The sequence below is a fragment of the Erinaceus europaeus genome, chromosome 16, assembly GCF_950295315.1.
Source record: "Erinaceus europaeus chromosome 16, mEriEur2.1, whole genome shotgun sequence".
Classification (NCBI taxonomy): Eukaryota; Metazoa; Chordata; class Mammalia; order Eulipotyphla; family Erinaceidae; genus Erinaceus; species Erinaceus europaeus.
Window position 1 is genome coordinate 85,269,762 of NC_080177.1, and position 27,861 is coordinate 85,297,622.

At 45.4% G+C, this 27,861-nt stretch overlaps 1 protein-coding gene across 1 annotated transcript in view; it reads right to left on the minus strand.

The window, feature by feature from the left end:
- Positions 1–27,861, minus strand: part of MDGA2 (MAM domain containing glycosylphosphatidylinositol anchor 2) — a 343,591-nt gene that overhangs the window by 22,869 nt on the left and 292,861 nt on the right. The window contains exons 12-15 of the mRNA XM_060175592.1: positions 21,174–21,351; positions 6,544–6,564; positions 3,844–3,999; positions 3,254–3,412 (exon numbers count right to left, since the gene is read on the minus strand). Coding sequence (XP_060031575.1) covers positions 3,254–3,412; positions 3,844–3,999; positions 6,544–6,564; positions 21,174–21,351 — 514 coding nt within the window. The remainder of the gene's footprint in view (positions 1–3,253; positions 3,413–3,843; positions 4,000–6,543; positions 6,565–21,173; positions 21,352–27,861) is intronic.

Here is a 27,861-nt window from a genome sequence, read left to right on the forward strand (position 1 = left end):
CTTAATTTGTTTCTTCCCATCTCAGTAGAAGTGGTATGAACTCATCTCTTGAAGACTTATCCTATGAGAGTTATAATTTCTATTTTGTTTTATCTATTCTTTTTAAAAAGACATAATGAGAGAGGGAGAAAGAGAGAGAGAGGGAGGGAAAAAGAGGCAAAGAGGGAGAGAGAGGAGAGAGGAGGAGATGAGAGAGAGAGAGAGAGAGAGAGAGAGAGAGAGATGGAGAGAAAAGGTGAAAGAAACACACACACAGAGGCCTCAGCACTGAAGCATCCTTCCACGCAGTGGCAGCCAGGCCAACGCGCGCTACAGTCATGGCAAAGCATCACCCTATCCAAGTGAACTATTTGGCCAGTCCTAATTCCCATTTCCTCAAGAAACTGGCTTCCCTCGTCTTCATACCTTTACATTTATTTTCTCTTAAAATAGACCAATCTAAAACCCGAATCACTTAGTCCTAAGCTTCAAGGTTCAGAGAGTAGATGTCCCTACTTTATTTCCTGGTTGCTTCATAGTGAAGTTAGCCTTCTGGAGGCAAAACTTTATTGAACCATTCTTATCAAGTTCAATGAATGTATTCAGAAATGTCTTTGTATTTTTATCTTTAATTTCCTGGAACAGAACAATACTTTTATCTCACATTCTTCTCCCAGAAATAAATTAAGTATATATTCCACTGATTTTAATAAGCTCTTGTCAAACCCAGGGACCTTATAAGAGGTTCAATTTCTTTGCAAGAACATTAGAAGTTGAGCTGATTTAAAGAATTGAAATGTTTACTGGTAAATGTAAAATTGCTGAAATGATATCGCCATCAGTAAGCAAATACTGTATCCTGTGCTAATAAGCCAGCAGTTAAAGGGCAATGCATTATAACTCTCACTTATTTTCCTTTCAGTCCATTTCAATGTGACACTTAACTAACAGTGACTGCATCACTATGGCAGATAACCTTGAAGATATCTCTCAGTGAGATGAAGCTTCTAGCACTCAAATTACTGGGTGAATTCCTCCCCTTGCATTGGGGTCTGACTTGTCAGTTCAGTTGGAATAGATAGAAAATGGTAGAAATCAACAAGGTCTGGCTGGACTAGTGGCTCTGCCTGTGGAAAATGATAGAAATCAGACCCCAGATCTTCACCTGCAACATTCTTGCCTTTAGGTTCATGATTAGTCAACAATGTGTTTGGCTTTATATGTTAGCTCTTGTTTCAGCCACCAGGTTCCAGATGCTACCATAGTGCCGACCAGACTTCCCTGGGCAGACGACCCCACCAATGTGTCCTGGAGCCCCGCTTCCCCAGAGCCCTGCCCCACTAGGGAAAGAGAGAGGCAGGCTGGGAGTATGGATCCACCTGCCAACACCCATGTTCAGCGGGGAAGCAATTACAGAAGCCAGACCTTCCACCTTCTGCATCCCACAGTGACCCTGGGTCCATGCTCCCAGAGGGATAAAGAATAGGGAAGCTATCAGGTATAAAAAAGTCATAATAAAGGTCCACTTAGGCTAGGTGGATAGGACTAACAGCTAGTAGTATTTATATGATTTCCTCATACTTAGAAGCCACTCTTTGCCCTAATCCAACATTCTAGCCCTATTCTCAACTCTGAAACCATCTTCTCAGACAAGATTTTTTTTTAAAAATTTTATTTATAAAATGGAAAGACTGACAAGGCCTTAGATGAGATTTTAGCCTACCTGCATGTTAGGTATCAAGCTCAGGCATAAACTAGCATATAACTCCTTAATATGCAACTCTGTAGATAATTTTAGCCACTGGACTGTTTCTTGTGAGGCAAAAGCAGAAAAGAAAAAAAATGTCTTTCTTTCCTCTTTCTTCCTTTCTTTTCTTTTCTCCTATTCTTTCCTTTCTTGCTACCATCACTGGGAGTTAGTGCCTACAACATCCCACTTTTCCTAGTGAGCATGATTTTCTCTTGTCACGAGAAGATGTTCACAATGGCTCCCTACATGAACACTATACATAGCTTCACACACAGCTAGAAAGGAAGGCCAGCCCACATGTGCTGTCAGATAACATAGCTCCTTTTGTTGCCAGCTCCTATTTTCAGAGATGCATATAAGGACAGTAAACCTATGTGATGTCTAGTCACACGCCTACTACAGTTTTAGGAGGCTTTTAAGGTTTTAATTATTGGAGGGTTAAGAGAAAGAGAGCTGAAGCATCCCTGTGGCTCTTGCCATGCCAGAGATGAGACTCAGGGCCTCACATGGGAGAGCCCAACCCAGTCCTGGCAGTGCCACCTCCTGGGCTGAGAAGGTGCGTTCTATCTAGCAGGACTGTGTGCTTACACATCTCAGCCTTCAGGATGCTGCTAGATCCTTACCAGCAAAAAAAAAAAAAAAAAAATGTCTACATCTTTGGGGAGTAGACAGCATAATGGTTATGCAAAGAGACTCCCATGCCTGAGGCTCCAAAGTCCCAGGTTTAATTCCCACCACCACCATAATCCAAAGCTGATCAACATTCTGATAAAAACAAACCAAAAGGTGGAATATCCTTGTTTGCTCTTCAGGACCCAGGATGTTCTTGGTCCTATTATGTGCATCAAGCAAGCTCTGTAAGTAGGAAAAGGATCAGAGCAATCTTGCATATATGTCCAAGGGCAGGGTGCCCTTTCATGATCACTAATATAGACCGAGTCATTCTTCAAACATTTCTTCGGAAAGAAATAGCCTAATTTACACTGGTATTGATCCCACAAGAATATCTCCTAAGAGACGTGCCCCATTATTCTGCCTGAACTAGGGTTCCAAAGGAGTGAGACAATGCTCCAAAGAAGAAAGTTCTAGGGCTCAGGGGTGGTGCACCTGGTTGAGCGCACACATCACAGTGCACAACAACCCGGGTTCAAGTCCCTGGTCCCCACCAGCAGGGGGAAAGCTTCATGAGTGGTGGAGCAGGGCTGCAGGGGTCTGTCTTTCTCCTTCCTTATCTCCCCTTCCCTCTCAATTTCTATCTCTATCCAATCATAAATAAGTAAAAATAGTTAAAAAAAAAAAAACAAACAAGCCAAGAAACTTTTATATATACAAAAAGAAGATGCAAATGCTATTTGAATTTGGGACATTAGAACATGGTGTGGGAACATATCTAATATTGGAATTTAGTCATTAAAGTATTAATAATGACATTCTTTAACTCAGTTATTTCATGGACTTATGAACTAATTCCTCCTTAGTTACAGTTTCCTGGAAAACACAAGCCAGAAGTCCTTGAAGTCCTACCTATATGCTGTCCGTACATGTGATAGAAGAAGCTGAAGCAGTATGCTGAGTTAGTGGGTCCGTAGGGGTTCTTAGGAGCTATGCTGAAAACGGGGCTGAGGAGGCGAGCCTTTTCCCCTTCCAGCCTGGGTCTGGATGTCTCGATATACATATAAAAACCTTGAGGGAGACAAAACACAGTGTGTAAGCTCACTAGTATTTCTTTGAGTTTTAACATTTTCACAGAAAACCAAGATGGTAAGAATACTTGCATCTCACAAAATACGCAATATAAGGGACACATGATCTACGTAATTAAAGACAAAATAGGTTAAGTCAAATGAGAGAAAAGTAAGATTAGACTTGAGTGGTCCACTTAAGTGATGCTTAAGTATGTTTTTTTTTTTTTTTAACAAACTTGGGGGGATAAATGTCTATAACTAACGTTGAAAATAACCTGAATGACTAAAGCTGCACATATAAGAAAATGCTTTATTGCACATCCCTCCTATCTTCTGCCAAGTATTTACTTGAATTTCATACTGACGTGCTTCTGAGAGTTGTAGGCTGGAAGTGACTTGGTATGAACATGGCCTTTCATACTCTCCTACCTTCTTTGGAACCACTTCGGTCAGCATTAGGCCCTGTGTTTGGAGTGTATTTTGTATTTCTTGTCGCAGTACTTTGCTTTGTCCAGTCAAAGTTATCCGTGTCATCTTGAGTGAACAAGCAAATATTACCATCTTCAAATCCACAGTGAAATTCTCCTGTTAACAAAATTTAATAAGATGAGTAATGGAAATCAACTTAATACAAACTTTGTTATATTCTTGTAAGAAAACTCAGGGCCCGGAAGCTAGCATAATGGGTATGTAAATGGTTATGCTTGAAGATCCAAGGTCCTAGGTTCAATCCCCAGCACCATCAGAAAGTCAGAACTGAGCAGTGCTTTGGTTAAATCAATAAAAGAATAAAAAAAAATAAATCTATTCTCTAGAAAGGCTAGTGCAAGATTGCTCTGGTAAAACTTAAAGATGAAACAGTGAACAAGATCATGATTGAGGGACTGAGAGACAGCTCAGTGGAAGGGTGTCTACCCTGTCAGGAGCAGTGCCCAGGCAGAACCCCCGTCACCACACTAGGGTGTGACATGGTGGCTGGGAACATCTGGTGTGGTGCTGTTTCTCCTTCTGCCTCCTTCTGGATGATAAAAGATATATTCCTGGCTCAGCATCAGTCATGAAGCATGGCAGGAGGGAGCAAGCTCAAAGGTGGTTGAAACTGCAGACTTTGAGAATTATTTTATTTTAGTATGAGAGAGAGAGAGAGAGAGAGAGAGAGAGAGAGAGAGGGGGAGAGGGGGAGGGAGGGACAGAGGGAGAGAGAGACGGCAAGTGGGAGCCTAAAGCACTGCTCATCTCTGATTTATGGTGTTCCCGGGACAGAACCTGGCACCCCAGAGCCCCAGACAGGCGTGGAAGCCTTGTGCATCACCATTATGCTATCTCCCTGGCCCTGGTGGGTCTCCCGTCTTTTATTAGTCAAGAACAGTTATTGCTAGACAGAATAAAAGACAAACCCCCATCTTTTCTTATAGTATGAAATATTGTCAGAGGATTGGCAACCATTAGCTTGTACAAATCAAAGAATGGAAGTGGAAACAGTAACAACAACAGGGTGGACATGCTAGGAGTGAAACTAATGCCCAAGGTGAAGCAGGCAGCAGGAGCTATGCAAGCCTAGAGGAAAGGCTCTGGATTTATGAAATTCCAAGTGGTGAAAGACAATGGCCACTATTAAATAACTGGCCTTATAAGTAACGGATCCTTAACCTTTGCAAGTTCAATCTACATTGAGTGTGTTACTGTGTCCCCAACATTCCTCTTCATTTTTCCATTTTTTCCATCAGGATTATTGCTAGAGCTCGGTGCTGTCCCACAAGTCCTCTGTTTACAGAGGCCATTCCCCCCTTTTCCTTCTTTTAAAAAATTATTTATTGTCAAGAATATTTACACACTTTTCCCATATTTTGGAGCTACTCTCTTCCCTGGTCCAGATTTCTGGCCCTTTTTCCAGCCATGACACCATCTCCCCAGACAATAACCTGGGTCCACCTGCTTATCAGATGTCAGGCTCAGGCAAAAACTAATAAAGTCATGGGCCCTTTGGAATATAACTAAAATAGGCCTACTAACTACTTCTAAAACGAAGACCCCAAATCTTCACCTGTAGTATTCAAGCCTTTAGGTTCACGATTAGTCAACAACTTGTTTGGCTTTGTATGTTAACTCTTTTTCAGCCACCAGGTTCCAGATGCTACCATAGTGCCGACCAGACTTCCCTGGACAGACAACCCCACCCATGTGTCCTGGAGCTCCTATTCCCCAGAGCCCTGCCCCACTAGGGAAAGAGAGAGGCAGACTGGGAGTATGGATCCACCTGTCAACACCCATGTTCAGCGGGGAAGCCATTACAGAAGCCAGACCTTCCACCTTCTGCATCCCACAATGACCCCGGGTCCATGCTCCCAGAGGGATAGAGAATAGGAAAGCTGTCAGGGGAGGGGATGGCATACAGAGTCTGGTGGTGGGAATCACACCCTCTCATGCTATGGTCTTGTCAGTGTTTCCATTTTATAAATAAATTAATTAAAAAATAAAAAATATTTGTTACAAATCATTTGTTACAGGATTGTAAGATGACAATGTCTAGTAACAGGTCACACCCCACACCAAAGTCCTGTATTCCCACTCTCCCGCCTTTTTCTTTCTTGAGAGTCAAAAACAGAATTAGAGAAGGGAAAAGAGAGGAGGAAAGAAAGGGGAGAGACACCTGCAGAACTGCTTCCCTACTGGCTAAGTTTCTGAGCCGCAGGCGGAGCCCTGGAACTGGAATCCAGGCCCTCGTGCATGGGAATGTGCATGAGCACTCTACCGGGGAGGGGTTGACCCGCCCCAGCACTGCCGTTTCATCTTAAACCAAATCAGGACAGCTGATGGATAACCTGTGCTTATTAGGCAGTTTCTTTTTTTTTAATTATGAAATAATACTATGTCATTTATTTTTTATTATCTTTATTTATTTATTGGACAGAGACAGCCAGAAATTGAGAGGAATGGGGGTGACAGAGAGGGAGAGAAACAGAGAGACACCTGCTGTCTTGTTTCACCACTCACACAGCTTTTCCCCTGCAGGTGGGGGCTGGAGGTCTTGAACTCGGCTCCTTGCGCCCTGTAACATGTGTGCTCAACCAGGTACGCCACCCCCCCCCAGGCCCTACAATGTTACTTTAAATTAGAAAACATACTTACTCAAATGAGGATTGACAGGAGCTACAAGGAAAGGAAAAATGATGTTAGTAGCATGGTCTGAATGTCTTCTATAAATAAAAGTCTAATAGTTCCTTACCAAAACTTAATGATCTTCCCCACTATGATCTGGGAGAACTCTATCTGCCATTCATTTTGTTCTAGATGACTGAATGGAAACGACCTTGGAGCTCAGCAGTAACAGCACGACAGGACCGGGAAGATCGATGCTGAACAGCATTTGGGATCTGTTTGATTCCCAAGGAGCTGAGTGCTGGCCTCTCGTCTCTGAACTCTGCTAAACAAAGCCACCCAGTAAAGACCGGGGCTGACAGCGGGCAAGCCTGTGACCTAAGTGTTTGTACAGTGCTATCAGTCAACCAGAGAAAGGACTTTAGGTTTTCTTGTTTGTGTTAATTACCTGTGAAAATAATGGCATATGTGAAAATAAAGCAATTCTAATGTCACATCCTTATATTTCTCCTAAGTAGGGGCTTTAGTATTCATTTAATTATACTCTCTCTTTCATTCTCTCTCTCTCTCTCTCTCTCTCTCTCTCTCTCTCTCTCTCTGTCACACACACACACACACACAGTTTTCAAAAGATAGTCAACACATTTTAGTTTTTGAATACGAGAATTATTTATCTCAAGAAACATACATTTTTTAAAGGGAACAGAAGAGGGGCTGGGCAGGTGTGCACCCAGTGAAGCACCCCTATTACCAAGCTCAAGGACCTGGGTTGGAGCCTCTGCTTCCCTCCTGCAGGGGGTCCACTGCACAAGCAGTGAAGCAGGTTTGCAGGTATCTATCTTTCCTCTCCCTCCCTCTATCTCCCCATCCTTTATCTTTCCTCTCCCTCCCTCTATATCCCCATCCTCTATCTTCCCTCTCCCTCCATCTCCCCATCCTCTATCTTCCCTCTCCCTCCCTCTATATCCCCATCCTCTGTCTTTCCTCTCCCTCCCTCTATATCCCCATCCTCTATCTTCCCTCTCCCTCTCCCTATATCCCCATCCTCTATCTTCCCTCTCCCTCCATCTCCCCATCCTCTATCTTCCCTCTCGCTCCCTCTATCTCCCCATCCTCTGTCTTCCCTCTCCCTCCCTCTATATCCCCATCCTCTGTCTCCCCTCTCCCTCCCTCTATCTCCCCATCCTCTGTCTTCCCTCTCCCTCCCTCTATATCCCCATCCTCTGTCTCCCCTCTCCCTCCCTCTATCTCCCCATCCTCTATCTTCCCTCTCCCTCCCTCTATCTCCCCATCCTCTATCTTCCCTCTCCCTCCCTCTATCTCCCCATCCTCTATCTTCCCTCTCCCTCCCTCTATATCCCCATCCTCTGTCTCCCCTCTCCCTCCCTCTATCTCTCCATCCTCTATCTTCCCTCTCCCTCCCTCTATCTCCCCATCCTCTATCTTCCCTCTCCCTCCCTCTATATCCCCATCCTCTATCTTCCCTCTCCCTCCCTCTATATCCCCATCCTCTGTCTTCCCTCTCCCTCCCTCTATCTCCCCATCCTCTGTCTTTCCTCTCCCTCTCTCTATCTCCCCATCCTCTATCTTCCCTCTCCCTCCCTCTATCTCCCCATCCTCTATCTTCCCTCTCCCTCCCTCTATATCCCCATCCTCTGTCTCCCCTCTCCCTCCCTCTATATCCCCATCCTCTGTCTCCCCTCTCCCTCTCTCTATATCGCCATCCTCTATCTTCCCTCTCCCTCCCTCTATCTCCCCATCCTCTATCTTCCCTCTCCCTCCCTCTATATTCCCATCCTCTGTCTTCCCTCTCCCTCCCTCTATCTCGCCATCCTCTGTCTTTCCTCTCCCTCTCTCTATCTCCCCATCCTCTATCTTCCCTCTCCCTCCCTCTATATCCCCATCCTCTGTCTCCCCTCTCCCTCTCTCTATATCGCCATCCTCTATCTTCCCTCTCCCTCCCTCTATATCCCCATCCTCTGTCTTCCATCTCCCACCCTCTATATCCCCATCCTCTGTCTTCCCTCTCCCTCCCTCATTCTCCCCATCCTCTATCTTCCCTCTCCCTCCCTCTATATCCCCATCCTCTATCTTCCCTCTTCCTCCCTCTATATCCCCATCCTCTGTCTTCCATCTCCCACCCTCTATATCCCCATCCTCTATCTTCCCTCTCCCTCCCTCTATCTCCCCATCCTCTATCTTCCCTCTCCCTCCCTCTATATCCCCATCCTCTGTCTTCCCTCTCCCTCTCTCTATATCCCCATCCTCTGTCTTCCCTCTCCCTCCCTCTATCTCCCCATCCTCTATCTTCACTCTCCCTCCCTCTATATCCCCATCCTCTATCTTTCCTCTCCCTCTATCTCCCCATCCTCTGTCTTCCCTCTCCCTCCCTCTATCTCCCCATCCTCTGTCTTCCCTCTCCCTCCCTCTATCTCCCCATCCTCTATCTTCCCTCTCCCTCCCTCTACATCCCCATCCTCTATCTTCCCTCTCCCTCCCTCTATCTCCCCATCCTCTATCTTCCCTCTCCCTCCCTCTATCTCCCCATCCTCTGTCTTCCCTCTCCCTCCCTCTATCTCCCCATCCTCTGTCTTCCCTCTCCCTCCCTCTATATCCCCATCCTCTGTCTTCCCTCTCCCTCCCTCTATATCCCCATCCTCTATCTTCCCTCTCCATCCCTCTATATACTCATCCTCTGTCTCCCCTCTCCCTCCCTCTATATCCCCATCCTCTGTCTTCCCTCTCCCTCCCTCATTCTCCCCATCCTCTATCTTCCCTCTCCCTCCCTCTATATCCCCATCCTCTGTCTTCCATCTCCCACCCTCTATATCCCCATCCTCTGTCTCCCCTCTCCCTCCCTCTATCTCCCCATCCTCTATCTTCCCTCTCCCTCCCTCTATCTCCCCATCCTCTATCTTCCCTCTCCCTCCCTCTATCTCCCCATCCTCTATCTTCCCTCTCCCTCCCTCTATATCCCCATCCTCTGTCTCCCCTCTCCCTCCCTCTATCTCTCCATCCTCTATCTTCCCTCTCCCTCCCTCTATCTCCCCATCCTCTATCTTCCCTCTCCCTCCCTCTATATCCCCATCCTCTATCTTCCCTCTCCCTCCCTCTATATCCCCATCCTCTGTCTTCCCTCTCCCTCCCTCTATCTCCCCATCCTCTGTCTTTCCTCTCCCTCTCTCTATCTCCCCATCCTCTATCTTCCCTCTCCCTCCCTCTATCTCCCCATCCTCTATCTTCCCTCTCCCTCCCTCTATATCCCCATCCTCTGTCTCCCCTCTCCCTCCCTCTATATCCCCATCCTCTGTCTCCCCTCTCCCTCTCTCTATATCGCCATCCTCTATCTTCCCTCTCCCTCCCTCTATCTCCCCATCCTCTGTCTTCCCTCTCCCTCCCTCTATATTCCCATCCTCTGTCTTCCCTCTCCCTCCCTCTATATCCCCATCCTCTATCTTTCCCTCTCCCTCTCTCTATATCCCCATCCTCTCTCTTCCCTCTCCCTCCCTCTATATCCCCATCCTCTATCTTCCCTCTCCCTCCCTCTATATCCCCATCCTCTGTCTCCCCTCTCCCTCCCTCTATATCCCCATCCTCTGTCTTCCCTCTCCCTCCCTCATTCTCCCCATCCTCTATCTTCCCTCTCCCTCCCTCTATATCCCCATCCTCTGTCTTCCATCTCCCACCCTCTATATCCCCATCCTCTGTCTTCCCTCTCCCTCCCTCATTCTCCCCATCCTCTATCTTCCCTCTCACTCCCTCTATATCCCCATCCTCTGTCTTCCATCTCCCACCCTCTATATCCCCATCCTCTATCTTCCCTCTCCCTCCCTCTATATCCCCATCCTCTATCTTCCCTCTCCCTCCCTCTATCTCCCCATCCTCTATCTTCCCTCTCCCTCTCTCTATCTCCCCATCCTCTATCTTCCCTCTCCCTCCCTCTATATCCCCATCCTCTGTCTTCCCTCTCCCTCCCTCTATCTCCCCATCCTCTATCTTCACTCTCCCTCCCTCTATATCCCCATCCTCTATCTTTCCTCTCCCTCTATCTCCCCATCCTCTGTCTTCCCTCTCCCTCCCTCTATCTCCCCATCCTCTATCTTCCCTCTCCCTCCCTCTATATCCCCATCCTCTATCTTCCCTCTCCCTCCCTCTATCTCCCCATCCTCTGTCTTCCCTCTCCCTCCCTCTATCTCCCCATCCTCTGTCTTCCCTCTCCCTCCCTCTATCTCCCCATCCTCTATCTTCCCTCTCCCTCCCTCTATATCCCCATCCTCTGTCTTCCCTCTCCCTCCCTCTATCTCCCCATCCTCTATCTTCCGTCTCCCTCCCTCTATCTCCCCATCCTCTATCTTCCCTCTCCCTCCCTCTATATCCCCATCCTCTGTCTTCCCTCTCCCTCCCTGTATATCCCCATCCTCTATCTTCCCTCTCCCTCCCTCTATATCCCCATCCTCTATCTTCCCTCTCCCTCCCTCTATATCCCCATCCTCTGTCTTCCCTCTCCCTCCCTCCATCTCCCCATCCTCTGTCTTCCCTCTCCCTCCCTCTATCTCCCCATCCTCTATCTTCACTCTCCCTCCCTCTATATCCCCATCCTCTATCTTTCCTCTCCCTCTATCTCCCCATCCTCTGTCTTCCCTCTCCCTCCCTCTATCTCCCCATCCTCTATCTTCCCTCTCCCTCCCTCTATATCCCCATCCTCTATCTTCCCTCTCCCTCCCTCTATCTCCCCATCCTCTGTCTTCCCTCTCCCTCCCTCTATCTCCCCATCCTCTGTCTTCCCTCTCCCTCCCTCTATCTCCCCATCCTCTGTCTCCCCTCTCCCTCTCTCTATCTCCCCATCCTCTGTCTTCCCTCTCCCTCCCTCTATCTCCCCATCCTCTGTCTTCCCTCTCCCTCCCTCTATCTCCCCATCCTCTGTCTTCCCTCTCCCTCCCTCTATCTCCCCATCCTCTGTCTTCCCTCTCCCTCCCTCTATCTCCCCATCCTCTGTCTCCCCTCTCCCTCTCTCTATATCCCCATCCTCTATCTTCCCTCTCCCTCCCTCTATATCCCCATCCTCTATCTTCCCTCTCCCTCCCTCTATCTCCCCATCCTCTGTCTTCCCTCTCCCTCCCTCTATATCCCCATCCTCTGTCTTCCCTCTCCCTCCCTGTATATCCCCATCCTCTATCTTCCCTCTCCCTCCCTCTATCTCCCCATCCTCTATCTTCCCTCTCCCTCCCTCTATCTCCCCATCCTCTATCTTCCCTCTCCCTCCCTCTATATCCCCATCCTCTATCTTCCCTCTCCCTCCCTCTATCTCCCCATCCTCTGTCTTCCCTCTCCCTCCCTCTATCTCCCCATCCTCTGTCTTCCCTCTCCATCCCTCTATCTCCCCATCCTCTGTCTTCCCTCTCCCTCCCTCTATCTCCCCATCCTCTGTCTTCCCTGTCCCTCCCTCTATCTCCCCATCCTCTGTCTTCCCTCTCCCTCTCTCTATATCCCCATCCTCTGTCTCCCCTCTCCCTCCCTCTATCTCCCCATCCTCTGTCTTCCCTCTCCCTCCCTCTATCTCCCCATCCTCTGTCTTCCCTCTCCCTCTCTCTATCTCCCCATCCTCTGTCTCCCCTCTCCCTCTCTCTATATCCCCATCCTCTGTCTCCCCTCTCCCTCCCTCTATCTCCCCATCCTCTGTCTTCCCTCTCCCTCCCTCTATCTCCCCATCCTCTGTCTTCCCTCTCCCTCCCTCTATCTCCCCATCCTCTGTCTTCCCTCTCCCTCTCTCTATATCCCCATCCTCTATCTTCCCTCTCCCTCCCTCTATATCCCCATCCTCTGTCTTCCCTCTCCCTCCCTCTATCTCCCCATCCTCTGTCTACCCTCTCCCTCTCTCTATATCTCCATCCTCTATCTTCCCTCTCCCTCCCTCTATATCCCCATCCTCTGTCTTCCCTCTCCCTCCCTCTATATCCCCATCCTCTGTCTTCCCTCTCCCTCCCTCTATATCCCCATCCTCTGTCTTCCCTCTCCCTCCCTCATTCTCCCCATCCTCTGTCTTCCCTCTCCCTCCCTCTATATCCCCATCCTCTGTCTTCCCTCTCTCTCCCTCTATCTCCCCATCCTCTGTCTTCCCTCTCCCTCCCTCTATATCCCCATCCTCTGTCTTCCCTCTCCCTCCCTCTATCTCCCCATCCTCTATCTTCCCTCTCCCTCCCTCTATATCCCCATCCTCTGTCTTCCCTCTCCCTCCCTCTATATCCCCATCCTCTATCTTTCCCTCTCCCTCTCTCTATATCCCCATCCTCTATCTTCCCTCTCCCTCCCTCTATCTCCCCATCCTCTATCTTCCCTCTCCCTCCCTCTATCTCCCCATCCTCTATCTTCCCTCTCCCTCCCTCTATATCCTCATCCTCTGTCTTCCCTCTCCCTCCCTCTATATCCCCATCCTCTATCTTCCCTCTCCCTCTCTCTATATCCCCATCCTCTGTCTTCCCTCTCCCTCCCTCTATATCCCCATCCTCTGTCTTCCCTCTCCCTCTCTCTATATCCCCATCCTCTATCTTCCCTCTCCCTCCCTCTATATCCTCATCCTCTGTCTTCCCTCTCCCTCCCTCTATATCCCCATCCTCTATCTTTCCCTCTCCCTCTCTCTATATCCCCATCCTCTGTCTTCCCTCTCCCTCCCTCTATCTCCCCATCCTCTATCTTCCCTCTCCCTCTCTCTATATCCCCATCCTCTATCTTCCCTCTCCCTCCCTCTATATCCCCATCCTCTATCTTCCCTCACCCTCCCTCTATCTCCCCATCCTCTGTCTTCCCTCTCCCTCCCTCTATCTCCCCATCCTCTATCTTCCCTCTCCCTCCCTCTATATCCCCATCCTCTGTCTTCCCTCTCCCTCCCTCTATCTCCCCATCCTCTGTCTTCCCTCTCCCTCCCTCTATCTCCCCATCCTCTGTCTTCCCTCTCCCTCCCTCTATATCCCCATCCTCTGTCTTCCCTCTCCCTCCCTCTATATCCCCATACTCTGTCTTCCCTCTCCCTCCCTCTATATCCCCATCCTCTATCTTCCCTCTCCCTCCCTCTATATCCCCATCCTCTGTCTTCCCTCTCCCTCCCTCCATCTCCCCATCCTCTGTCTTCCCTCTCCCTCCCTCTATATCCCCATCCTCTGTCTTCCCTCTCCCTCTCTCTATATCCCCATCCTCTATCTTCCCTCTCCCTCTCTCTATATCCCCATCCTCTGTCTTCCCTCTCCCTCCCTCTATATCACCATCCTCTATCTTCCCTCTCCCTCCCTCTATCTCCCCATCCTCTATCTTCCCTCTCCCTCTCTCTATATCCCCATCCTCTGTCTTCCCTCTCCCTCCCTCTATATCCCCATCCTCTATCTTTCCCTCTCCCTCTCTCTATATCCCCATCCTCTGTCTTCCCTCTCCCTCCCTCTATATCCCCATCCTCTGTCTTCCCTCTCCCTCCCTCTATCTCCCCATCCTCTATCTTCCCTCTCCCTCCCTCTATATCCCCATCCTCTATCTTTCCCTCTCCCTCTCTCTATATCCCCATCCTCTGTCTTCCCTCTCCCTCCCTCTATATCCCCATCCTCTGTCTTCCCTCTCCCTCCCTCTATATCCCCATCCTCTATCTTCCTTCTCCCTCCCTCTATCTCCCCATCCTCTATCTTCCCTCTCCCTCCCTCTATATCCCCATCTTCTGTCTTCCCTCTCCCTCCCTCTATATCCCCATCCTCTATCTTCCCTCTCCCTCCCTCTATATCCTCATCCTCTATCTTTCCCTCTCCCTCTCTCTATATCCCCATCCTCTCTCTTCCCTCTCCCTCCCTCTATATCCCCATCCTCTGTCTCCCCTCTCCCTCTCTCTATATCCCCATCCTCTATCTTCCCTCTCCCTCCCTCTATCTCCCCATCCTCTGTCTTCCCTCTCCCTCCCTCTATCTCCCCATAGTCTGTCTTCCCTCTCCCTCCCTCTATATCCCCATCCTCTATCTTCCCTCTCCCTCTCTCTATATCCCCATCCTCTGTCTTCCCTCTCCCTCCCTCTATCTCCCCATCCTCTGTCTTCCCTCTCCCTCCCTCTATATCCCCATCCTCTATCTTCCCTCTCCCTCTCTCTATATCCCCATCCTCTGTCTTCCCTCTCCCTCTCTCTATATCCCCATCCTCTGTCTTCCCTCTACCTCCCTCTATCTCCCCATCCTCTGTCTTCCCTCTCCCTCCCTCTATATCCCCATCCTCTATCTTCCCTCTACCTCCCTCTATATCCCCATCCTCTGTCTCCCCTCTCCCTCCCTCTATCTCCCCATCCTCTGTCTTCCCTCTCCCTCTCTCTATCTCCCCATCCTCTATCTTCCCTCTCCCTCCCTCTATCTCCCCATCCTCTGTCTCCCCTCTCCCTCTCTCTATATCCCCATCCTCTGTCTCCCCTCTCCCTCCCTCTATCTCCCCATCCTCTGTCTTCCCTCTCCCTCTCTCTATCTCCCCATCCTCTATCTTCCCTCTCCCTCCCTCTATATCCCCATCCTCTGTCTTCCCTCTCCCTCCGTCTATCTCCCCATCCTCTGTCTTTCCTCTCCCTCTCTCTATCTCCCCATCCTCTGTCTTCCCTCTCCCTCCCTCTATATCCCCATCCTCTCCCTCCCTCTATCTCCCCATCCTCTGTCTTCCCTCTCCCTCCCTCTATATCCCCATCCTCTATCTTCCCTCTCCCTCCCTCTATCTCCCCATCCTCTGTCTTCCCCTCTCCCTCCCTCTATATCCCCATCCTCTATCTTCCCTCTCCCTCCCTCTATCTCCCCATCCTCTGTCTTCCCTCTCCCTCCCTCTATATCCCCATCCTCTATCTTCCCTCTCCCTCCCTCTATCTCCCCATCCTCTGTCTTCCCTCTCCCTCCCTCTATCTCCCCATCCTCTGTCTTCCCTCTCCCTCTCTCTATCTCCCCATCCTCTATCTTCCCTCTCCCTCCCTCTATATCCCCATCCTCTGTCTTCCCTCTCCCTCCCTCTATATCCCCATCCTCTGTCTTCCCTCTCCCTCCCTCTATATCCCCATCCTCTGTCTTCCCTCTCCATCCCTCTATATCCCCATCCTCTATCTTCCCTCTCCCTCCCTCTATATCCCCATCCTCTATCTTCCCTCTCCCTCCCTCTATATCCCCATCCTCTATCTTCCCTCTCCCTCCCTGTATATCCCCATCCCCTCTCAATTTCTTTGTCCTATATAATGAAAATTAGAAAGAAAAAAATTAAAAAATGGCTGCCAGAAGCAGTGGATTCATGGTGTTGGCACTCAGCCCCAGCAATAACCCTGGTGTGAAAGAAAGAAAGAAAGAAAGAAAGAAAGAAAGAAAGAAAGAAAGGAGAGAGAAACCGTAAAAAAAGAAGGGAAAAAAATGAAACTTACAATTTTTGCACTAAAAGTACGAATTGATTTCTACCAGTAAAGAAACGATTACTCCACATTTTACTGAAAGAACCAAAATATATACCTAACCTAAGGATTGATTAGGCTTTTATGACCCTCATAAAGAGAACATTCCGTCCTGGATGGAGGAAAGCACTATTTATGCTCCCAAGATCACCATGGGAACGTATTCCAGCCTGGCCTGCATGTTGACTGTCTTAGTCTCTGACTGGCTGCTTTTGCTGGGATTGGACATTAACAAAGAAATTCAGTTACATATTCAAAGATGCACAAAGCGTGCTCACACTTAACTAGAACATTAAGACACTGAGGTTAGCAAAGTGGATTAGGTTCTCCTTTTTACTATTTCCTATGCAAGAGTATTGAAATTTATCTACTTGTCTAATTCAGTAGACCCCAGTACAAATTATGAAATTGGGTAACATAGAGAAGGGATAATATACTCATCCCACAGGAGAGGAGAAAAAAAATGAATTTTCTTGCAAAATATCAGTATCTTTTAATTTGAGGATTAACTAACAGAACAAAGTTATTTTCTACTTTAGTAATATAAAATTTAAAGCATTGTGTTTATATCATTTTTCAAGTAGGTATCTGTCCATTACAACTTAGTTTTAGGAAATCAAATTATAATTAATTTTCAGAGGCTACCTATTCTATCTTCAGGTAATCTCTGGGTTTTTGGATTTTAATTAAGTCTTTTCTTACAATGGGCTGAGCCATCATATTCACTATCAATAGCACAGCTGACGCTACACTTCTAAAGTAACATCATAGTGAGTCTGCCCCCCTTTTTTTGTTGCCCTGTTGTTTTATTGTTGTAGTTATTATTGTTGTTGTTGTTGATGTCATCATTGTAGATAGGATAGAGAGAGAAATGGACAGAGGAGGGGAAGATAGAGAGGAGGAGAGAAAGACAGACACCTGCAGACCTGCTTCACTGCCTGTGAAGTGACGCCCCTGCAGGAAGAGCCGGGGGCTCGAACCAGGGTCCCTCAGAAACCTAGCCGAGACTGTAAAGAATGTTGAAAGGAGATTTATCTGTGTTCTAGATTTATTTTTCATTTTGCTGTCTCTGAACTCGCAATAAGCGATGCCGGGGTTGTAAAATCTTTTTTCTGTGTCTCTTTAAGAAAAGTCATCATGAGTGGTGAGCTCAGGATATCCTCAGTCTTGGAAGGTTGAATCTAGTGCTGTTCAGAGTTTATATTTTAATAGATGGTTAATCCTTATACTCACTTCGTGTTGCAATGGTTAGATGAAAATGGCTAGTTTATTATGCCTCTTTAAAGTCTTTAAATTGTATTTTATTGTATTTTACTTGGAAACAGTTTCTTAATTTAGGAAGAGACAATATAAACACTAGACAAGAACAAATATATTAACCTAAAACTTCAGAAAAATCTACTGGAATGCCATTTAGTTACTTTCCTAGTGGATTTATGGAAGTGATTATAGAATAATGTTTTTTTACATTATATGATGTTTTATCTGTTAAAAAACAGTACTGATTAGGGCCTAGCATCGTAACAGTTGAAACTGATCATTCAAGTTGCTCTGGATATAATTAATACCACCAACTTTATTTGTACATGAAAGGAATGGCCCACTGAACTTATCTACATAACGGGGTAGTTAATTGCTGGTACTTCTTGACATACTAGTGGCATTCCCCAGAGGTTTGAAGTACAATAAAACAGAGCTGGTGGGGGCACAAATATAAAGACTTGGTTAAAGGTCACTAATTTGTTGCCACTGATCATATTTGGTATAGCATTAAAAAAATGAAACTTTCTCTTCAGTTTTGACCTAAGGAACATGCTCCACAAAACACCCTCCCAGTCCCCAAAATGCAGTAAGAGCCACAAAGCTGTCTGACTTGTCAAAAAAAAAAAATTCTGGGACTGGGTGGTGGCTTACCTGGTCGAGCGCACATGTCACAGTGCACAAGGACCCAGGTTCAAGCCTCCGGTCCCCACCTGCAGAAGGAAAGCTTTGCAAGTGGTGAAGCAGGGCTGCAGGGGTCTCTTTCTTTCTCCCTCTCTATCTCTCCTACCCTCTTTATTTATGACTGTCTCTATCCAGTAAATAAAGATAATAAAAAAATTTTTTAATCAGAAAGAGGACAATTTAACAAGTTTGTTAAGAGTAAAAATAGAAGAAATTCCTTAGAAAGGGAAACTATTTGTCAATCAATTTATGGAAATTTGGTGGCATCAGTGACTCGAATATGATTCACTGGGATTATGCCAGGGGTAAGTAAAGGCCTGTGGTGCACAGTCAAACAGCTATGAGAAAAGGGGACACGAAGGGCAGTGACCGTGAGTGTTTAAGCCTAAATAAGTGATGACAGCTTTCATTCACTTGTTTCTTTCTTTAAAAACTAAACTGAAAATAACAATAATCTGCTTCCATGTACCATGTATTCATGCTGACATTGGACACATCTGCATCTGAGAGAGGATTAAAATATACTTTACTTTTTCTTGGCATTTAAGTAATGTTAGATACTTAATACTTAATGTTAGTAATGTTAAGTAAATACTAAATTTGGCTACATTCAAGAAAGTAAAATCCATTACACTGCCCTCAAATTAATTTGGATGAATCAGGAATACTGGGATGAAATGAACAAAGCAGAAAATGGGCTTTTTATACAAACCATAATAGTCTGGAGTTTCTAAGAAAGATTCCTGCTTTTTTGTAAAGCAGGTTTTTTTTTTTTTGTCTTTTTTTTTTTTAATCAAGAGAAGACAGAAAATTCAATGTTCCTTCTTTAAAAACTGCTGAAATGGCTGCCAATGTCTGTTCTATCAATGTCAAAGAGGAAGTATAATTTGTTCCATGCGCTCAAAAACATGGTTTCCCCACAGAAAGATGCTTCATTGGATCAAACTCAGGCTAACGTAACAGTATAGGAAAAACATCTGATGAGAGGATAGAAAATATACACAGTAGTTTTTTCTTTGAATTCAGAGTTATAGATACTCATTACCTTACGTACTGGAGCACAGGAAGGTGTAATTTCAGTTGTTGCAAGAATAATGATTTTTATTATGCACTAATATTTACATTGCTGACATAAATGTATATATTTAAAAGTATTATAGCAAGAAAAGGTCTGTATAAATATATGTGTATATATATATATACACACACATATATATATATATTGTCTCCAGGGTTATCAGGGTTATCCAATTCACTGCTCCTGGAGGCCATTTTTTTCCCTTTGTTGCCCTTGTTGTTACCCTTGTTGTTTCGTTATTATTATTGTTGTCATTGCTGTTGTACAAGACAGAGAGAAGTCGAGAGAGGAGGGGAGACAGAGAGGGAAGAGAAAGATAAACACTTGCAGACCTAATTCACCACCTGTGAAGTGACCCCCCTGCCGGTGGGGAGCCAGGGGCTCCAACCCTGATCCTTAAGCCAGTCCTTGCGCTTCGCACCATGTGCACTTAACCCCAACCCTGCTGCGCTACCACCTGGCCCCCTACACAAATATTTTGAATGATTATATTCAGTGCAAACTGTGTACTGACCCCAATGCTTGTAGATTCCTGTCTATGAATATCACACCCTGTATTGTATGTCTTGATTTTTAATGAGCCATACCCAACATAGTCTGACTGATGAGAAGAGTATAGATATATGATAGATTTATATTAAAAAAGTAATTAGCTCTTAATGATTTAAATTTATTTACTTTTGATAATATTAATTGATTCCCTAATGATAAATTAGCACTCTACAAATAGAATAATCCTCCATCATGATAATGAAGCAAATATGAAATATTTCACCAGGAGTTTATTTCCGCCTGAAGAATATGCTGGCTAATAATTCTAAAACTAGGAATATTATAAATTCTAATTAAACACATATATATTTCACCTGTTTAGCATATTATAAAATATACCAACATTCACTTTTGTTTACAAATTCTCAAACCCATGCATAATTTTTCACACTTTTATACAAGTTTCATTTTTCTGCTCAAGCAGAACATTTAGTGAAGAAACAGTTAATAGACTCTCTGTAAAAAAAAAAAAAATTGGTAGCAGGGTTATGACAGGATTCGTGCCTGCCCTGCACATCTCCAGCTCCTGGGGGCCACTTTGCCCCTTTGTTTTTATGTTTTTACTGTATTTGATGGGAAAGAGAAAGATAGAGGGGGAAAGAAAGACAGACAGCTGCAGCCCTGCTTCACCACAAGTAAAGCCTCCCCCCTGCAGGTGGGGGTGGGAGCTCGAACCTGGTTCCTTGCTGCTGGGTGATGTGTGAGCTCAAATATGTGGCAGCTGCCTTGCCCACTAGTGGCTTCATTTTATCAGGGCAATCTATCACTAACACACACACACACACACACACACACACACACACACACGCACACATACATACACACACCCTCCAATAAAACATTAATGGGAAAGAAAATATTCTAAGCAGTAAAAAAAAGATCCATTTGAGTAAAATCTGGAGAGTTGGATGGTATCAATAGTGAAAAATAGATATTTAGGTCAGTGAAACTATTCTCTGTAACACTGTACTGTTGGCTAAGTAGCATAATATTCTTATCAAAATCCATATAACTGCAAAACACAAATAACAAGGCCTGATATAAACAGTTTATTCTAATAACAGTGTATCAATTTTACACTTACATAAACAAGAGAACAATATATAGGACCTCACTCACTTTCTAACTGATATTCTATGAATAGTAAAACTTCTAAAAATAAAGTCAATTAGATGAACATATACACATATATGTAGCATTTGTGAGCTCCATGTTGATGACAGTTTTAAAACCATAACTTGAAAGAGGAAAAGGCAGCAATGCTACATAATAAATCACAGAATAGAAAATAGTGAGACGTTACTGGTATTGTTATGTGATTTCAGTGTTAACTAAGATCAATATTCTAACTCTTCTATAAGTATAGACAAATATATCAATTTATGATGATTAAGGGTGTTTTCTTTATTGGGAGAGTAATGGTTTACAGTTGCCAGTAAATAGAATAGTCTGTATGTGCATAACATTGCTCAGTTTTCCACATAACAATACAATGATTAAGTTCTACAGTGGGTTTTGGTCACGAGAATGATGTCTTTGAAAGTAAAAAAAAAAAAAGCGAAAATTTTAGTTTGTGTCTGAATTTAGTAGACACTTGTAACCTGTTTACATAGCTTAATAGTCCAGTAACTCTTTGCTAATGAGGAAGTCACTTACCACTGTATTTGATGACACGGATAGTGGAATCCCCTTCGCCGAATTTTGTGAGAGGAGTAAGCCTGACTTCATATGCCTCTGGTTTAATTAACTCAGTCAAGTTATATGTGATTAATTCTCCCTTTTGAATATTCCCATTTATTTTAATTTCCTGTTCCCACCAACGCTGCTGTCCAGCCTGTAATAAAATAATTATATAATAATGCACCCAGCATGTTGTTCAGTTATATCTTAACAAAATAAAAAATATAGCAGTACAAATCACTGTTCAGTAATAAAATCCATTAAAGTGTATGAATATATTTCATTAAAATTCACGTTTCTATAATGAGCAACACATTTTGCAGATATTTGCAGACAATTAGAAAAATACTATAGAAAGGCTGTGCTGATTATGCTGATTAAATAGATTCAGTACAAAGCCCAATATTAAGAGTCAGAGAGGAGCCAGATGGGGGTGCACTTGGTAGAAGGCAGCGTCTTTTACCGTGCACTAGGACCCAGGAGTAGGGGTCGGTTTCAGGGCTGGTGAAACAGTGTTGCCGAGGTTTCTCTTTCTCTGTTCCCATTCCTATTTCCCTCTTGTATTTTTCAAAAAAAAAAAAAATTAAAAAAAAAAACAAGGAAAGAAGGGAGTCTGGAAGACAGAGAACGGCTACTGGGAAATAGTAGTACAGGCATTAAGCCCCAACCACAACGCTGTTGTCAAAACGGCACTGAAACAGTAGTTTCTCATCTGAAGGTTTGGGAAGACGTGCAGTTACTTCTTAGCGTACCTGTAGTGCCAATATGCTACACTTCTGACTATCTGAAATTCCTACCTCTTTAAACATATATAAGTTCAACATATGGCAGCAGTTGTCAGTATGCACTGTAGCAGTAAGTGTGCGGAACGGAAAACCAAAGTCCTTAAATAATAACATAAACATATACCAATTTCGAGAGATTTTAATGAGGGTACGAGCAGCGGTGCTCCTGGTGAAAGGGACTCTTGTGTGGGTGCCCCAAGAACGTCTCTGGGCAGAGACATCCTTCCTGCAAGGAGTGGCCTCTCTGCTGCACGTGACCCAGGTGACAGGCGCAGGGCGTGTGAGCCAAGTCAATGAAGGCGATTCCAGTGTGGGGACATGTCCCCTCGCTTCTCTTTCTCTCAATGGAAAAAGGGGCCCAGAGTGCTGAGACTGTGCATGTGTGAGAGCCCAGATCCACAATCAATAGATAAACTAAGGTGTTTTATTCTTTTTTTTTTCCTTCTTCTTCGTCTTCTTTTTTTTTTACATAATGACTCTGTAAGGAAGTTGTACTGTTGAGAAGTGAGTGAGAACATTGCATGGAAACAAAACAACATGATGGAACTTTGAAATGATGGTGTGGGAGGCAGTAGGGGAGAGGAGGGCAGGACGGGGACAGAGTGGAGGAGCGAGTTTAAGCTCCAAGCCATAGGGGGACGAGGTTTCACACTCGGCCTCCCGATAACTAGCACGGTGCTCCGACATTGTTACAGGACAGTCACGTGAAACATTCAGAAAACAAGTGACTCTACACTTGCATGTGATCTCACTGAAACTTCATAAGAAGGGGGAAAAACGTCCCCATGTATTTTTATTGAACTCAAAACTGCCCGAAAGACAAAGACGTGTTAAAGTTGAATCCATGGGATCTGAGCAGTGATACCACGTCCAGTCCGGCTTTCAGGAATGCACTGGACTTCCAAAGACAGGGACGCTGTCTTTTATGTATATCAAATCCTTGCTTATTATGTATATTAAATCCTTGATCGATAATGGTAGAAGAAGTTGTATTTCTAGTAAGTGGAGAAAGATTTGACAATCCTCCACTGTCATTTGCCCTTAATGCAAAAATAGGAATACCCACGATGCCTCTGGTAAAATGCAACACCCACACCGACACCACCGTTCACTAACGAGCTCTGTGTGTTTCAGGATCACCTCCCTTAGAACCACCAGGCAGGAAGGCTCCATCTCGCGGTTCAAAGCCGTCCTCAACAATAAACTGGGAAACTGGGAAGATGAGGTCTGTGTAGTCGTCTATACGGAAAGCTCCATGGTCTATGCGTCTGCGCGCGTGGCGCTGAGCATGAGCAGAGGCAAGAACACAGCAAGACTGTACGTGCAGAGCTTAAAGGAATTTGGTTGTCTGGCCGAAGCTCCAGCAGCTCCAGCTGCTAGCAGTGACGACTAGGGAGCAAGGGCCTCGCACGTGCAAATCCTTCTCACCACCACTGCGCAACGTCCCCAGCCCCCTCTAAAGAATTTAAAGTAGTACTCGTGGTTTATTAAAGGAAGCGACCTAGGCATCCCCATTGCCAAGTCGAATGAATTCAGTGCATGCATTTAATGGAAGAAATGTAATTTATGTAAATCTGAAGTAAGTAGGGAGAGGTGACTTATTCAAATGGAAAAGCTATCCGTAGCTATCATTTCTTCCCTCATAATCTATAGATTAAAGGAAACTTTACATCAAAAACTTGAATGCAGTTCTGGAAATTGCAGTTAATTTTCAAATAAATATAAAATAAAAATAGCACAGCCTAGAGGGGTTACTGTGGGCAGAGGTCAGGAATTGCAAGAGAAAGTGGACCCAAGTTCTGTCTTTGATACCACAGTGGCCTGGAATGTACAATACCATATTCTCTCTCTCTCTCTCTCTCTAAATAAGCAAATAAATACTTTAAAAGAAGAGTAAAGGGCAAAGGTCAGAAAACATGATTGCCTTAAACATATCAAGATGTATCCTTTAAATTAACCTTCTGAGGGCATGGCTGTGGAGTAGGAGCCATTTCAGATCATACTCCTGACAAACAAGAAAAAAAAATAAAATGGGAAAAATCATCTGAAAACTCAACAAGATATAACCAGGATCTCTCCAAAAACTCACTAAGCCACAGCCACCAAGTTGGAGGTGCTACTATGATTCCATCCTGACTATCCTGGACAAAAAAACCTCACTAGTATGTCCTGGAAACACATCTCCCCAGAGGCCTGCCCCACTAAGGAAAGATAGAAACAGGCTGTGGGGCTCTGTGGTCCAGTAAGTGGAGCAGTGGATAAAGCACTGGACTCTCAATAATGAGGTTCTGAGTTCAATTCCCCATCAGCACGTCCCAGAGTGATGTCTGGTTCTCTCTCTCTCTCTCTCTCTCTCTCTCTCTCTCCCTCATTAACAAATAAATGAAATGTTAAAAAATAAAGAAAGAAACAGGTTGGGGGGTATAGATCTACCCGTCGACACCCATGTCCAGCAGAGAATCAATTACAGAAGCCAGAACTCCCACTTTCTGCACCCCATAAAGAATTCTGGTCTTCTGGTCCTTACTCCCAGAGGGGAAGAAATGATGGGAAAAGATGAGCAGAGGGCTCTGAACCCCAACTCCATCAGGCCCGGAGAGAGAAGGGCGGGGGAGGACATTCAGAAGCATTAGGCGTGCTTAGAAAAGAAGAGGGGTAGGCCACAGTTAAAAAGGACCAAATCTAGATAGTTGCAGAAATAATAGTTAGCCCATACCCGTCTCGCCAGAACTACTGCAGTTTCCAGTGCAGAGAATGAAGACAAAGACATCTGGTGGTGGGAAAGGTGGAGAGTTACACCCTGTTATCTTATAAGTTTGTAAATCAATGTTAAATCACTAATAAAGATTTTAAAAACCTCCCACTTATTTGAGCTAGCCATCTCCTATCACTAAAACTGCTCACTGAACTTTTTTGTTTTCATTTGGGGTACTGTACGTTCCATTCATAGATATTCTATGTGTCTTAAAGCCATATGTTGGGGCCAGGTGGTGGTCTACCTGGCTGAGCACAGGGCACAATGTGCAAGGACCTCAGTTCAAGCCCCTGGTCCCCACCTGTAGGGAGAAAGCTTCAAGAGTGGTGAAGCAGGGCTGCAGGTGTCTCTCTGTCTTTCTCTCTATCTCTCACCTCCTTCCCTCTCAATTTCTGGCTGTCTTTATCCAATAAATAAATAAACATGCCAACCAGACTTCCCTGGACTGAAGACCCCACCAATGTGTCCTGGAGCTCAGCTTCCCCAGAGACCCACCTTACTAGGGAAAGAGAGAGGCAGACAGGGAGTATGGACCGACCAGTCAACGCCCATGTTCAGCGGGGAAGCAATTACAGAAGCCAGACCTTCTACCTTCTGCATCCCACAGTGACCCTGGGTCCATGCTCCCAGAGGGATAGAGAATGGGAAAGCTATCAGGGGAGGGGGTGGGATATGGAAATCGGGTGGTGGGAATTGTGTGGAGTTGTACCCCTCCTATCCTATGGTTTTGTTAGTGTCTCCTTTCATAAATAAATAAACATAATTTTTAAAAATTTAAAAAGCCATATACAAGTATCCAGCCTCCTGAATGCAATAAATTTCTGTGAGAGAGCTAAAGTTAACATGATATTCAATTGGGAGGAACTTGAAGGTGTCCATTATGTCCAAAATAAATGAGCCACCTTCTCTCTCTCTGCACTGCATTGCAGCCTGGTACTGTGGTACTGAGAGCCGTTAATATAATACAACAAGAAAAGGGGACTAAAGGACTACGGATTAGGAAAGAAGAAGTCAGCGTTTGCATAGATGCCATGATTACTGTGGGAAAATTACTGTGTGGGAAATACTATCAGAACCAAATAAGCCACCTGGAACATTAAGCAGAGTCATCAGTCACTCTAAGCACGAAGGCAGTCACTTTCCGGGATCTATGTCAGCAATAAGCAAGTGGTGTTTCTAAATTCAGAACACAATAGCATCTACTCATAGCAGTCTCAGATTTGGAATGCACAAATCTTAAAAAAAAAAGTGTACAATATCTAGAAGAGGAAAACCATACAATTCTGACTAAAAACTTAAGGACTAGCTCAGTACAAGAAGATCTAGTTCATGGACAGAGTTGAGAAGTATTAATATTGTCCAAGTTGTAAGTTCTTGCCCATTTGAATTCTAGGTACAATGCAGTGACACTGAAGATTTCTGCAAAGTAGACTGTGATTCCAACAATCTGATTCCAAAGTTTGTATGAAGAGGCAATACATCAAAAATAATGAAAACAACATTGAAGGGAAACACAGGACGCCACTGCTGCTCTACTTAAAGGAGTGCTTAAAACACAAAGTTACAGTGATAAAATTATGGAAAACCATTAATCAAACAGAACTGAACATCCCCAAACAGACACCGGTCATAGCTTCTCTTTGACAAAGAAAAGAGAGAGAATACATTAGGATTTCTCTGAGGATGAGAAAATAAACTTCCTTAGGGCTGGGTGGTGGTGCACCTTGTTGAGTGCACAAGGACCTGAGTTTGAGCCCCCAGTCCCCACCTTCAGGGAGAAAGCTTTGCGAGTAGTGAAGCAGGGCTGCAGGTATCTCTCTGTCTTCCCCTCCTCTGAGTTTCTGGCTGTCTCCATCCAATAAATAAAAATAATAAAAAATTAGGGAGTCGGGCTGGAGCACAGTGGGTTAAGTGCAGGTGGCGCAAAGCACAAGGACCAGAGTAAGGATCCTGGTTCAATCCCCGGCTCCCCACCTGCAGGGGAGTCGCTTCACAGGCGGTGAAGCAGGTCTGCAGGTGTCTGTCTTTCTCTCCCCCTTTCTGTCTTCCCCTCCTCTCTCCATTTCTCTCTGTCCTATCCAACAATATTGACAACAATAATAAGTATAACAATAAAATGACAAGGGCAACAAAAGAGAATAAATAAAATATTTTAAAATATATATAATAATAAAAATAAATTAAAAAAATAAAGTACCAGAACATGGGACATAATTAGTAACAAATTTACATTATGCAAATATATACAAGACATAAACACCATCACTAAGTAAAAAAATAAAGGCAATTCCATTAAAAAAATAACTGCCTATTTTATGACTCCAATTGCGTGACATTGTGGAAAACGAAGAACCATAAAGATAATTAAAAGAGATCAATGGTTTTCAGGATCTGGGAAGAGGGAAGGGGGAATAAGCTAAGCACAGAGTCTTTTATTACTGTTGTGGTTGTTTCCTTATTGGGTAGAGACAGCCAGAAGTTGAGAGAGGGGGAGGTAAAGAGGGAGAGAGGCAGAGAGGGAGAGAGGGAGAGAGGGAGAGAGGGAGAGAGGGAGAGAGGCAGAGAGGGAGAGAGGCAGAGAGGGAGAGAGGGAGAGAGGGAGAGAGGCAGAGAGGGAGAGAGGCAGAGAGGGAGAGAGGGAGAGAGGGAGAGAGGGAGAGAGGCAGAGAGGGAGAGAGGGAGAGAGGGAGAGAGGCAGAGAGGGAGAGAGGGAGAGAGGGAGAGAGGGAGAGAGGGAGAGAGGCAGAGAGGCAGAGAGGGAGAGAGGGAGAGAGGGAGAGAGGGAGAGAGGCAGAGAGGGAGAGAGGGAGAGAGGGAGAGAGGCAGAGAGGGAGAGAGGGAGAGAGGGAGAGAGGGAGAGAGGGAGAGAGGCAGAGAGGCAGAGAGGCAGAGAGGGAGAGAGGGAGAGAGGGAGAGAGGGAGAGAGGGAGAGAGGCAGAGAGGCAGAGAGGGAGAGAGGGAGAGAGGCAGGGAGGGAGAGAGGGAGAGAGAGGGAGAGAGGGAGAGAGGGAGAGAGGCAGAGAGGGAGAGAGGGAGAGAGGCAGAGAGGCAGGAGGGAGAGAGGCAGAGAGGGAGAGAGGGAAGAGGCAGAGAGGCAGAGAGGGAGAGAGGGAGAGAGGCAGAG